Below are 13,388 nucleotides of genomic sequence, written 5' to 3' on the forward strand. Positions count from 1 at the left end.
GCTTGCTGAGTTCAAAAACAAATTAAAAAAAATAGTACAAACAACCTACATCAATCAGAGTTAAAATGATAAATTCTATCATCATTAAATATAATGATAAATCAGAACTAAGTTGATAAATAGAGAAAGGTATTGAAATATCCATTATGAATACAAGAGAAAATTGACACAAGAGTGCCAGGGTGTGGATATGTGTATATAATCCTGATACAAACCAAAAGTTGTAAAAATATCACGGTTAAGGGTAAAGTATGAGCCTTAATGGAGACTTCTTTCTTCTTACTTTTTTCTTTTCTGATTGATATAAAAATTATTTATTAGATATAAACACATAACGGGGTAGGACTAGATACAAATTTTACTTCTTCCCTTGAACATAATAACTGTGTTGAATGAAGACTGATTTTTCTTTTTACTACTTTATCTACCTTATTTTCTGTCAAATTATTACTGTATATGATAAATAAACATTATTATCCTTTATTTTGAAGGACCTCTAATCACACACATACACTCACGCACACACACACACAGGAAAAAAATAAAATTATCAGCATTTCAACAAAAGCAATGATGATAATTATTACAATTAAATGGGGTGGAGGGGGGTCATTCCTAGCTTTATATCACTTCTTTTACAGAGTGTAAAAATTATTCAGGACTGTTTATTTTTATTTTAATATCTTCAATAATTCAGGCTTCTCGGCGAATAAAATCAATGTAAACACACAAAAAGAATCACAGTGAAAACAATAAAACTATTTCGTGCGCAACAAAAAGGCTCGTGAAGATGGGATAAAAACACCGATCAGCAAGGGGGGGAAAAAAAAAGTTTGCCATTTATTCAGCTATTTTCACTCTAATCGTGGCTCCCTCCCAATGTTCAAACGGTGAAATTTTGAAAAACGTTGCTCCATTTTGGCCCGCTATCAATGCTGGAGACGCTACCGAGAAATGACCGGCCCGCCCGCTCGCATGCAGCCCATTTTATCCCCTCACGCCGAGAAATGACAGTGACCAAAAATTGACGTCCCACTGTCGCAATCTACCCATTGGCCTGCGACGGTCGGAAAGTCTTGATTTGTTCATCTTTTCTCGCTTTCTTACATGGACGTTATTTGTGACTATTACCCAGAAGGATGAGGAGGAGATCCAGATAGCACAGTGTTTCTTTTGCCGTGAAATGAAAGACAAGTGGAGAAGGGAAAGGGAAAAAAAACACAACAAAAATCAAGAGGCGGCAAAAGAAAAATGACCGAGTACTTTACCGCCCACAGGGCTGTATCTCTCCAATGGCCTCTTATCAGGGGACAAATTGATCCTAGAAATAAGGGGTCATTTCCTGCGCCTGTTTACCTGCCCCTGGCCAACTACCACTCGACTGAAGCATTCACACTGCTTCTGACCCCGCTGTGCCCTCGGAGGACTATTGTGAAGAGGGCTTGAGTCATTTTTGGTCTTTACTGTGATGCCAAAGCAAGACGCGTTGGTATGAATCACTACTTTGCGTGGGTGGGTGTCACAGCGGCCATGACGCGTAGGACCTCTAAAACCTTGGGCACAGACAATCCACTTTATGTTGGTTTGTAACCTATTTCGACTTTGCGACGGCTTCGAATTACAATGTTTCGAGATTATAAATACAGTGGTGACTTGATTTATGAGTGACACACGTTTTAAGAGTTAGGAAGCTTGGTCACTTGGTCGATCTTTTTGTTTTGTGTTCACTTTACACAGATCAGATCGGCTGAATCGGACCAGCAGATGTTTTTCAAGAAATGAAAATCAGTGGATTGAGTATTTATCAGCATTTTGGGGATACTATTAGCAGTTTAATTGCTATTATTGTTCACCAATAAATTTAAATGGGCATCAATAAGACGTGAAATTTGGCTATTCAAGGGTCGGGCCGGACCCAATCCTCCCGAATAGTGACGGTCAACTGTACTATAAATAAGGTGTTCAAAATAGATTCGAAATCATTTTAATTCTCCTACCGTCAGATCCATTAATAAAAACTACTTGTGGCATGTGGTCGCATTTTTCTTTCCATTTTTAAGGACCGTCAAATATTGTGGAAAATATCATCATGTCTTACATATTCTGGGTCAAACAAGGACATGGTGCTTGTATATGCAAGTGTCAGTCCAACTTAGTTCCAGAGGTGTATCTCAAAGGTGTTTCATAGAAGTAGCTGTTGTTGGGAGTGTCATCACACCTTGGCTTGCAAGCTCTAGACACGCATGATGAAACCAGCGCTGCCAAGTGAAAGGTGAAGGAAAAAAAAAACCCAGAACGCCTCCAATACTATTACCTGACTGAGTTTGAACATTGTATCACATTTTTAGGATGATGCAAGCACACACCCCCAAAAAATATGGCATGATCTGGTGTCACGGTTTATACCTATTGAACCTTTAAATCCCACATCTTTTCGAACACGCCGGACGTACACTCCCCCTTAAATATGAGCCCCCACTCCCCCCACTCCTTCCCGCACTGCTGTCAAGCTTCGAGCCGTGTGACTGTAAAGAGTAGCAATAAAGTATCTTATGACTGGAAGGCTTTTATTTGCTTTCAGGCCTTGAGCGGCATCTACACAAGACACACACTCCCCCCCCCCACACACACACATTGTGCACAACAATAAACGCACAAAAATGGGCCAGGAGGCACAGAGAGTAAACTGCACCTCCCACTCGAGGATTTTCTAAACTCCTCCGTTTGGGGCGGAAGATTCATCAGAAATGGCTGACCAGCTCAGTCACCCTCAAAGCTAAGACACGCAATACCGCATGATGCCACACAAACACACATCGCGCACGCAAAACCAATGATCAATTCCAATATCCCCAAAGGTGATCCGGACAAGCTCCCGTCAGACACACGCACGGCTTAAAGCCCACGGGCCAGGTCAGTAAATATCATTACGGCATCAATGCAGCATGTTAAGCGTGTGCGCGAGAGCACATGTGTGCACGCGTATGTGCGCCCAGCCCTTTCGAGCATTTTGCCAAATTTCACGTTTTGTTGATTAAAATGAGGTGGGTAGGGTATTACTGGCCCATTCCCATCACGTCTGCTGCAAAGTGAATGCAAGAATGATTTTGCGCACAGACAAGCGCACATACACACACACTCTCACAGGCACACCGTTGCACCATGTGCACCATGTTAAAATTCAATATTGTGTTCACACTCCTGAGCCAGAGTGGGAGCGCAGTCGGCGGAGGAGCAACAACCGTAGCTGCAAATCGATAGATTAAATTGAAACATATGAATAAAACACAGGGGTGATAAATAAAAGAGGAGATGGTTTACTCTTGTTGTTACAATACGGCGCAGGCCCCGTCTCCCAAAGCAGATGGTGGGAGCAACGGAGACAGATGACCAGAGGGACAAAGAAACACAGCAAGTCTTTTTTGTTTTTTTAAATCAGGGTTTTGAGATGATTTCTTCGTCTTCTTTTTGTGTTCGTGAGATGATCTTCCATTGAGTGCATGTTTAAAAAGTGAATCAGTTTCGTCAAACACCCACGTTGCCGATTATGCGTCCATAATACTATTAATTGGTCGCTGAAATGTGTTTTAAAATCAAACCAACAGTCAACCAACAAATGAGCAATTTGGAATAGAGATAACAAAAATCCAATTAGAATATTTAATAACAGCATACATCTGTCAGCTCATTGAAAATAGACTCATTGTTAAACTGGCAACACATTATTTGTCAATCAAGACAACTAATGAGTCATTACAGGGAAATAAAAAACATGAGGGGAATCCTCTGGCTCTGTTTACCTTTCTAAATTGGTTGTTTGTTTTTCTGTCTCTGTGGACTTGCATTCAAATTGTATTCATTTCTGTTAAAACGTGTTCGCCTGCTTGGACTGCAAGATGTCAAGGCATTATTTTGGTTTGGTTTGATTTGGCATGGGATGGAGTTATGGGAAAAAAAAACACGATTTTTACTGACTGTGTGGGGGCGCGATTACCAGTGGTTATCAAACGCCCGCATTGACGTGACCCAAAATAGAAACTGTGTGTGTGACACCGAGTCACTGAAAAGAACAGGCTGACAAACCTGTCATTGATGCTCCAGTTGAGGCAGAGGTTGAGGGAGCTGAGGTTGCGGCACTTCCTCACCACCTCCATCACCGTCTCATTGTTGAGCTCCGAAATGTGCCGCAAGTCCAGGACGGTCAGGTTGCGGAGCTGAAAACACGGTAAAGTATAGTTAACAGCAGGTTTGGCGGTGAAAACGTCAGCCAGGTCAGTTATTTCTTGAAACGGGCAAACAATCAAACGGTCCCCGCAACGCACACGTTTAACACCCATATTGTGGTTGTATCGTACTTAGACCCATTAAATCAAATTATTCAGCTACCTTCTCTTGTATTTATGTTTTATCGTGTTTTGTATACAATACAGTACTGCTTTTCTTTATTAAAAGCTAGGGCTGTCAACGTTAAAGTGCTAACTTTGACAGCACAGCCTATCCCAGGTGTCTTCGGGCACGAGGAGGGGTACACTCTGAACCGGTTGCCAGCCAATCGCAGAGACATCAAAGAAAATGGCGGCTAGTAGAATAATTGGAACGGAGATGGAAATATTGTTGCAACACTAATACATTATATATATATATATATATATATATATATATATATACACACACACACATACATATACAGTATATACACATTATTTTGAAAATGTCCCACCCCAAAAAGATTTATTTTTTTGTCTGTTTCACATATGAATACATACACCAATTAAAAAGAATGTCTTACAAACATTTGGTTTTCCATAACTGCTGGGAGGACTTATGAGCCAACCCGAGACATGCACGCACTCCCTTTCCTTTCATCTGCTCAATTTTAAATAATCCCTCTCTCCTATCTGAATACGCCCAAAGAGGTCTCAGGATTAGTCAAAAATCTTGGCTTCCTGACACCCACCATGTCCAAAGAAAAAAATGGCCCTGCTTCTGAAAATGAATGAAGCACATTTAACTGAACATGTGTGAGTGGGTGCGTGTGTGTGTGTGTGTGTGTGTGTGTGTGTGTGTGTGTGTGTGTGTGTGTGTGTGTGTGTGTGTGCGTGTGTGTGTGTGTGTGTGTGTGTGTGTGTGTGTGTGTGTGTGTGTGTGTGTGCGTGTGTGCGTGCGTGTGCGTGTGCGTGTGCATAAGGTATCAGAAGAGAGTGATATTCCAGGTTGTTAAATGTCACAGCAGAAAACAAGCTCACCTTGGGTGCTAAGATCACGGCGCACTACTGTCGGCTCTATAGGTTTGACATATAAAGAAGCCGCGTGAATGCACGCGGGGGCAGAGGCTCATTGTGTGAAGCAAGCACGTGTGGAAAGGGTCTTTCTACGCACGCTGAGACCGCTAACTGTCCTAAAAGTGCTATCAAAATCTTTCACACTCCGTCCGGGAGATAAAATTGCATGGCACGGCTTGTTTTAAAGGTCTCCTTCGGCATGAAATAAACATGAAACTGAATGTGTAGTGTTGTGATAATACGGAGCCCGCCTGTATGTACATGCTGAGGAGCTGAGAGGTAAACAAACAACTTGCGGGCGCGCGTGCGTGTGCTTGTGCGTGGAAAGATGGGTGAGGAATAAGAAGGTCAAGTGATTGAGCGGCTCGTATCTGATGGAAGGCCCGCTTTTTAAACGCATAGCTGAATGTGGCCAAGCACGAATACGCGCCAATGCTCTACTCGCGAAAAAAATAAATGTTCGCGTGCCCCTGTGGCCAATGCTGAATCGAATAACTGAATTATTCATGCACAATAAACCGTGTGTGTGTGTGTGTGTGTCATTTATATCCAATCAGATTTACCATGTGACCATTACATACCCTCACACATGCAGATTTATTAACGTGATTAAACCTGCAGGAAATCCTCACCGCTGCCCCCACCAGGGGACAAAAGTCGTATTTGCTCACCAAATTTAAAACTGCTTATGTCGGCTAAAACTGTGCTTTTTACTCCAGCCAATGGAGTGTGTTTCATTGATGTGGCTAACCAATGGGAAATGGGGCCAACCACAGTCAAATTCGATTGGCCCGTAGTGTAGCTAAGTGGGCGAAAATAGAAAACCTGTGTGTTGGTGAAAGGGAGGAGGCAGCGAAGACTAGAACTTTGTTAATCCATCTATGCAAGAGGAATAAAAAAAAAGAAAACGGTTTCAGGAATTACTCAGACCTCAAATCATGTGACAGGACCCAAAGTCGGCGTTTGTTTTCCTATAGTGGACAGATTACATTAATTTGACTCGAAACGTTTTAACGGCTCCCATCGTATTTAATCACTTCCACTGGTGAAATGGTTCATTTTGTGCCGACGTGTGTCAGAGGACTGTATGCGCAGAGGAAGAAAAATAAACAGAAACGGTGCGCGCGACGGTAAAGGAAAACAAAGCCGGTGATTTAGGTAGAAAGAAAAATCAACTTAAAAAAAAAAGTGGACATGAGTGGGGGTTTCGCTGTGGGTTCAGAGGATTTTTCTTTTCTGCCGCCTGTGACCACGCAGACTTTGTCACGTCTCACCCCAGTTGGCAGCTACACCTGACTAATTATTCATGCCGTTCGTAAAAACAGCGAAACCTGCAAAATCCAGCTGCTCGGAGGCCCAACCTGCCGTCCCCATCCATGAATATACGCAGCCTGGCGCTCAAATTAATGCGCGCATTGATTTTTATGAATATTCCAACTTCTGTGCGTAAATGCACGCTCAAATGCACAAACACAATGGAAGTTCTCAGAACACAATCGCACACTGTGAAATCGCACTGCTCAAATGAATCAACCATTTTCTCCCAAAATAATTTCATCTCCAATCAGTAAATTAACAACGAATACTCAGAATGTCTTGAAGGCATGTTTTTAATTTCAATATAGATGGAGGGGAGGGGAGGGGGATCTTATTATGCGAAGTCCAATGTGTGGAAAAGCAGTGTTAAATCTTTCGCTGGTAAATTGGACATAAATTACGCACACATTCTCCATTATTTCCAACCCAAAACACGCAATCAATTCACACACAAGAGAGGGATGAGAAAACGTCTCATAGGTGAGACAATGGGTGTAGCAGCACATTTCTTGATGAAATGGCTATTATTTAATGCGGCCCACATGACCGCAGGGGGGTTCGCCTCCTGGCTTGGCTTCAATTAAAGCCTCTCTCAGCCAGGAAGAACCAGAGTCTGAGGTCAAACGCAGCGCGCCGTTTGAAATTAAAGAAAAATAACACACGTTTTTCAAAGTACACTCTCCCTCGGCTATAAGTGCGGGGAGTTCAATATTAGAGGCTGGTGATTTGACACTTTATTGCATTAAAGCACGTGTTATAGGGCCAAAAGTCCACGCTCACTTACAACTCCTGCGTTATTACACCATTTATTTACACAACCTCAAGTGTTATGCGATGCCAAGCCGGAAGTTAAGGTCTGCTGGACCTCATGCAGAGGATATGATGTGAAAACCGCAAAGCTACATGATGTCAAGACTGGCGCTGTCTGTCAAACTGCAGTCGTGAGCATTATTTTTGGTACGCGCTGCTAAGTCGGCGCGCTGGCTAAATTTGGAGGGTTCAGCTTCTTTTGGCTATTTGTCGGAATGCACCATATTTATTGGATTGAACTATTATTGGCCTGATATTAGAAAAAAATGAAAAAATTTTGATTGGTCCGATACGGAAAAATTAGGCCGATATTGAAAGCCACATTAAAATACACTCACGTAGACCCAGCCACAGTCTCCTCAACTCCAAAAATAATATTTATTCTAAAGATTGATACTTGGGTAAACAATTTCATGTGTACACAGTCGTATTCACTTGAGAATGAGAGTGCGGCTGATGCTTTCTTTGGCGAAACTCAGCTTTTGGCGGTTGTCGGAAGGAGACAACGATCATTTTAACTGTACTTTGTTGCTGGAACAACAAGAAATGTTTGGACTTTAAAAAAAATCCTATCATCAGTATCCAACAAACACAATCTTATCATCCCAAATTAGCCACTACCCTGCGCCGATGAGAAAACAAACCATAAAAAAAGGAACATTAAAAAAATGCACATGTAGACAAGAAGAAAAGTTAACTTTGCTGAAAATTTGGCACACAGCAAACACAGGAGTTCAGGTGCAAAGTTTCAGACAGCCACTTTCACATTCAAAGTTCCGAAGAGGAAGTCAAAGTCACAACAAGGGTCTTTGTGTTGTTGTGGCGGCGACGCTGGTGGCCTTGCCGCCATTACGCATTCCGCTCAGACGTCCTCATGTGTTGCAGACGGTGTCAGACCGCAAGCGACGGAGGCCAAAGGGGTGAGATGAGCGTCGTCGTGTCACGACGTGAATACAAGCGGGCACTTTTGGTTTTTTCCATCCATGTCGGAGTCTCCCAAAGAGCTCAGTCAGACAGAAGCGAAACAAGATTGGATCACTCTTTGTCAACGTGAGAGGTTTATTGAATATATTGATCGGAATAGTGTTGCTATACAGTAGCGGAGCTACATTGTGAGTGTAGCATAACTTTGCATAAGTGATGTCAAGTTGGTCCTTCTTGAACTCATTTAACAAGCAGCGGAGTTGCCCACCTGAATCCGTGCCCCTAAATTGCTCCATCCCCAAAAAAGGTCTCATCTTCGGTACCCATCCCTAGTCATAAGTCTAGTAACAACAATAAATTGTATTGTCTCATCGGGGATGGATGGATGTGTGTGTGTGCATGCGAGTGTTTTATCTGTCATGCGCCCATCGACTGTCCATCACTTATTTCCTCCGCCACACTTTTTTTTCCCTCCCTTTCAGCCGCTAATCCCGCATGTGCTAGTGTTGATAACAAACTCAGTAGTGAGGAAAGGCTCAAGGAGGAGATAGCTAGCGCTGGTTCGTCTGGGGCCCGGCGAACACTTGCACGTGCGCTCACGTACACGCGCACCCACACAGACAGACGGACAACAAAGAGCGCTGGTTGGCAGCCAGACAGGACAGTGGCACTCGCTTGGCCAATAACCAGCCAAGATGCAACACGCCTGCCCAACCCGACTCGAGGTCAACAATCCCTTCATCGCCCCTCCGTCTGTGGATTAAAACGTCTGACAGCTAAATGAATTATTCTTCAATTACTCTCGCAAAACACACACACACACACACACACACACACACGGGCTCTTCTTTGCTCATTTATAAATCCCCCAATCTCCTTCAGACAGCAGCAGAGAAAATTATTATTACCATTTTTGGCGACACCCCCCCCCCCCAACCTCTATAACCTTTCTTGCTCCAAAAGCCCCTCAACCAATTCCCCCCCACTCCTCTGCCAAAATTATCCCCACTTGCCCCCTGGGGCACAACGGCGGTGCAAAAGTATGCAATCACATACATACACACATACACACACACGCACACACAGACACACACACACACACAAACACACACATTATTTCATACAGCAAAAGATACAGGCATGTATTGAGCTCATTAGCTTGTTTCCGGGTGGGGTTATCAGTGTGACACAGGTCAGAGTGGTAATGTATTTCCAGTGTACCAGTAGGGAGGGGATGCCAGATAAGGCGTCGGCAGACCGTGGCAAAGCCAGACATCACTCATCCCTTGTAGGAGGGCGACTATAAGGCGAGGTGCATGCCAGAGTGAAAGACTTCCAAACCAATTACACACCGAGATCTATGGGAAATCACCCGTTGGGAAGTCAAGCAACTTGGAGTTCAACTTCAAATGTGAAGGAATGAAAATCCCCCGCGACCCTCAGCAGGATCAGGGGGTAGAAAATGGATGGATCGTATAAAATGTAAAGAACAAGAAATGTAAGACATATGGGTTCGAGTGTGTCAATGTGGCTCGGCATCAGTTGATTTCCTTCAATCCCCGGCTTCCTCCATGTGTTTTGTGTTTTGTTTGGCTTTTTTTCTTTGCTCATACCCATTCAGAAGGGAATCCGTGATGATAAGACAAAAGAGAAAACCGCTGACGACAATGATATAACTCAAAAGAGCAACTGCAAAAATAACTCCAGTTTATTTGTTTTTAGTTGCTTGTCTTTCTTACTCGGGTGTGGCAAGGAAGGGCATCTGGTGGAAAAACTGAGCCAGACATATTATACAAATTGGAAAAATGCCTCGCTGTGGGGGCCCCTTTTATGCTGTTGAAAAGTCCAGATTCCCAATTTATCCAAAAAGTATGAACATATGGAAGTTCACCGAGGCTAGCACAGTACTATCCCGCGTTCCCAAAATATTGTGCAAATAATTTGATCCTCTTATTTTTATAAATTGTCTATGCAAACGGCACTCACAAAAACTCGTATGTTCAATGTTTGCAAAAATTGCAAATAAGAGCTCATATGTGAAAATGTAACTTCACCTGTTTGGATGTTTTTAAACGAAATTGTAGATTTTGATTTCCTCACCTATAAAATTCTTTAAAAAACTGTGCGTAATAATTTGGAACAGTACATTTTTACAGAAACAATTAGCTTGATCCTCGATGGAAGAAGCCCAGGGGAGTATAAACAGTTTTATGTGGGTGGAAGTTTGACCCAAGGGCCAGATTACATCTATTTCAATTATTACTTATAAATCCAATGGCTAGCGTATTGATACGGCCACTGCACAGCTACCACAAAGAATGAAGCATGTAATTGTGGTTCTGAGAGTGAATAGACTCCCTGTCCCATACTAGACACTTTGACATGGTCAGAAAAACATAAAGAGCGTGAGGTATTACTTGTGGTCCAGTTCTCTCAAATTTAGGGAATATTTATCAAAGGTCCCAAATTTCTGTGGCGCAGAACAACAAAACCACCGCGACAACACGGCTGAATGGAGCTACAAGGCCCCAAATTAAGACCAGAAAAGTCCCAGTCGCGCAGATCAGAGAGACGACACAAAGCTATTGCAGACTCCAAATTTATGTCGTTTCATCTCTGACACATTCCTCAACAGGCTCGTCATTTGTTATGTCTCAGGGCGGCTCTCATTCGCCCTGACATTAGGACTTTCTCACAGAGGGTGGTTGGGGAGGGGACAAAAGTGTATGAGGCCGACATTGTCTTGTGGCACTGATAGTTTGATGTATGACGAGGGGCATTGTGGGAAGCCATCTCAGAGCGACGCGCTCGCCGCCACCGAGAGCGGCTCTCTTCACATCGACTCCAATAGAGTCGACCTTGGACTTAATCACTACCAGAAGAAAAGAGCTGCGCTTGACAGGAGGATGGAGAGACACAGTGGGACTGTTTGTGTTTGTGTGCGAAACAAGCAGAGCACATATGCATGAGGGAGGCAACGTCCTAAGATCGATAGGAAAGTTCAAAAACTGAAAGATGGGAATGGCAACAAAAGGGGATTTCAACACTTTTTAATCAGAAGAATGCGAGTTAGGAGCAGCGTGCTAATAGCATAACCAAGCCTAATTTGAGGGTTTTTTTCTGTTGACTCTGTGATTGTTATTTACAAAGTTTTCTGTGTTGGGTTCAGAGGAACCTTTACACTTATGTGTTAAGTGTACCAATTAAAATTTTACGAGATTATAATTGGTCGAAATTAAAATGAAAAACGTGAGTTTTGAATAGATAACCTACCGCCATTAAAGTCAAAATAATACCTCACATCACTGTAAAAGTACTTTTTAATCACATTAGAAAGCGTCGTTTCCCCGGACAGGATCTGCTTTGTTTGGGACTTACAAAAAGTGTTCTGCTGGGATTTTAAAATCAGAAAATGGCATGTGTTCCGCACTGTGGTTTATGCTTCGGTTTAAGACCCTGTTCTTGACTGTATTGTCATTAGGGATGGGGACTGATAAGAATTTAGCATTTCCAATTCTATGACAAAAACACTGCTAATCAATCTGTTTCCTGATTGCGTCTCCTATTGATTCTCTTTGGGTGAAGGCATGAAATATTGATGAAGACAAATTACATCAGTGTTGTTGTTATCATGATATCGACCCTAGCTTAATTCAACTGCTATATTAGCGGAACAGTTGGATCAAGCGTAAATCCAACACAGAGTGCGGCACGGGGTGACATGCTAACGAGGTGATCCCGTGTACTCAATAACAATGTACAAAAGAGCGTTATATCGTACGTTTTTATATTGCGCTACGGAATTGACGCCATATTAGAAAATATCAACTAAAATACATGTGTTACATGGGACTCATTTGTGATGCACAAAATAATTGACAAGCGGGTTCGTCAGGCAAGCAAACAGTCCCGAGGAACTGAATTACGCCAAACCCATCCCTTATTGTCACAGTCTTAATCTTATACAGTCATTAGGACCACCTCCAAGTCTGTTATGACAAAAGCACCACTCACTCGAAAATCATTACATGTAATAGCAAGTATTGGCTTCCTTTACCATGTTACAGTTCATGTTCAAAATAGAAGGTAGCTTTCGGGAAATATTTAGAATTGTATTTGTTATCTATATATCCATCCATCCGATCCGCTTATCCTCACAAGAGTTACGGGGGGTGCTGGAGCCATTCCTAGCTGTCTTCGGGCAGTAGACGGGGGACACCCTGAACCGTTTGCCAGCCAAGTGCAGGGCACACACATAGACGAACAAGCATCCGCGCTCACACTCACACCTAGGGACAATTTAGAGTGTTCATTCAGCCTGCCATGCATTTTTTTAGAATGTGGGAGGAAACCGGAGTACCCGGAGAAAACCCATGAACATGCAAACTCCACACAGACAGGCCGGAGCTGGAATTGAACCCGATACCTCCGCACTGTGAGGTCGATGCGCTAGCCACTGGACCACCGGGCCGCCGTTATCTATATATTGGTGTTATAATGCTCAAATAACAAAATTAGCCCAGCCATGGTAGAAACCCCCAAAAGAATGCTCATTCAGTGTGTTTTTGCTCCCAAACATCCGTTTTGGAACAGAATTGCATGTTGCTCCCAGATTGCAGAAATCGACTATGTTTCTTGTTGTCACCAACAAGACAATAGCTTAGCATGCAGAGCCGTGCGACTAATATTGAGTTGTTGACAGGGGAGGGCCGCACAGCCCGCGTGAAATTAAACACCACAAAACCATTAAAGGCCAAGTCTTTAGAGTTTCTCGGCACACCATCTGCATTTACGCCGTGGGAGGCCCATTTCAAGAATCAGATCGTGTGATTAGAAAAATACCGTTTCCAATTGATTTCCTCATATTCTCATTTGGGAGAAAAAAAAACAGGGGAAGAATATCAATCTGAAATGACGATGCCATAGAAGAGAACTTCATAAAAAATAATGGATTCTGTCCAGTTCACTTCTCTGCTAACAGAGTAGCAAGTAAAGGGGGATAGGTATCTTATCAAAGAGACAGCATGCAATTGTGGAGGCAAATAAGGGAGAGGG

At 42.9% G+C, this 13,388-nt stretch overlaps 1 protein-coding gene across 1 annotated transcript in view; it reads right to left on the reverse strand.

Moving 5' to 3' along the window:
• The window catches only part of fbxl17 (F-box and leucine-rich repeat protein 17), a 188,233-nt gene that overhangs the window by 113,489 nt on the left and 61,356 nt on the right, over positions 1-13,388 (reverse strand). Inside the window, exon 8 of the mRNA XM_052068487.1 lies at positions 4,084-4,214. Within this exon, the coding sequence (XP_051924447.1) occupies positions 4,084-4,214 (131 nt within the window). The remainder of the gene's footprint in view (positions 1-4,083; positions 4,215-13,388) is intronic.

The sequence above is a fragment of the Hippocampus zosterae genome, chromosome 6, assembly GCF_025434085.1.
Source record: "Hippocampus zosterae strain Florida chromosome 6, ASM2543408v3, whole genome shotgun sequence".
Classification (NCBI taxonomy): Eukaryota; Metazoa; Chordata; class Actinopteri; order Syngnathiformes; family Syngnathidae; genus Hippocampus; species Hippocampus zosterae.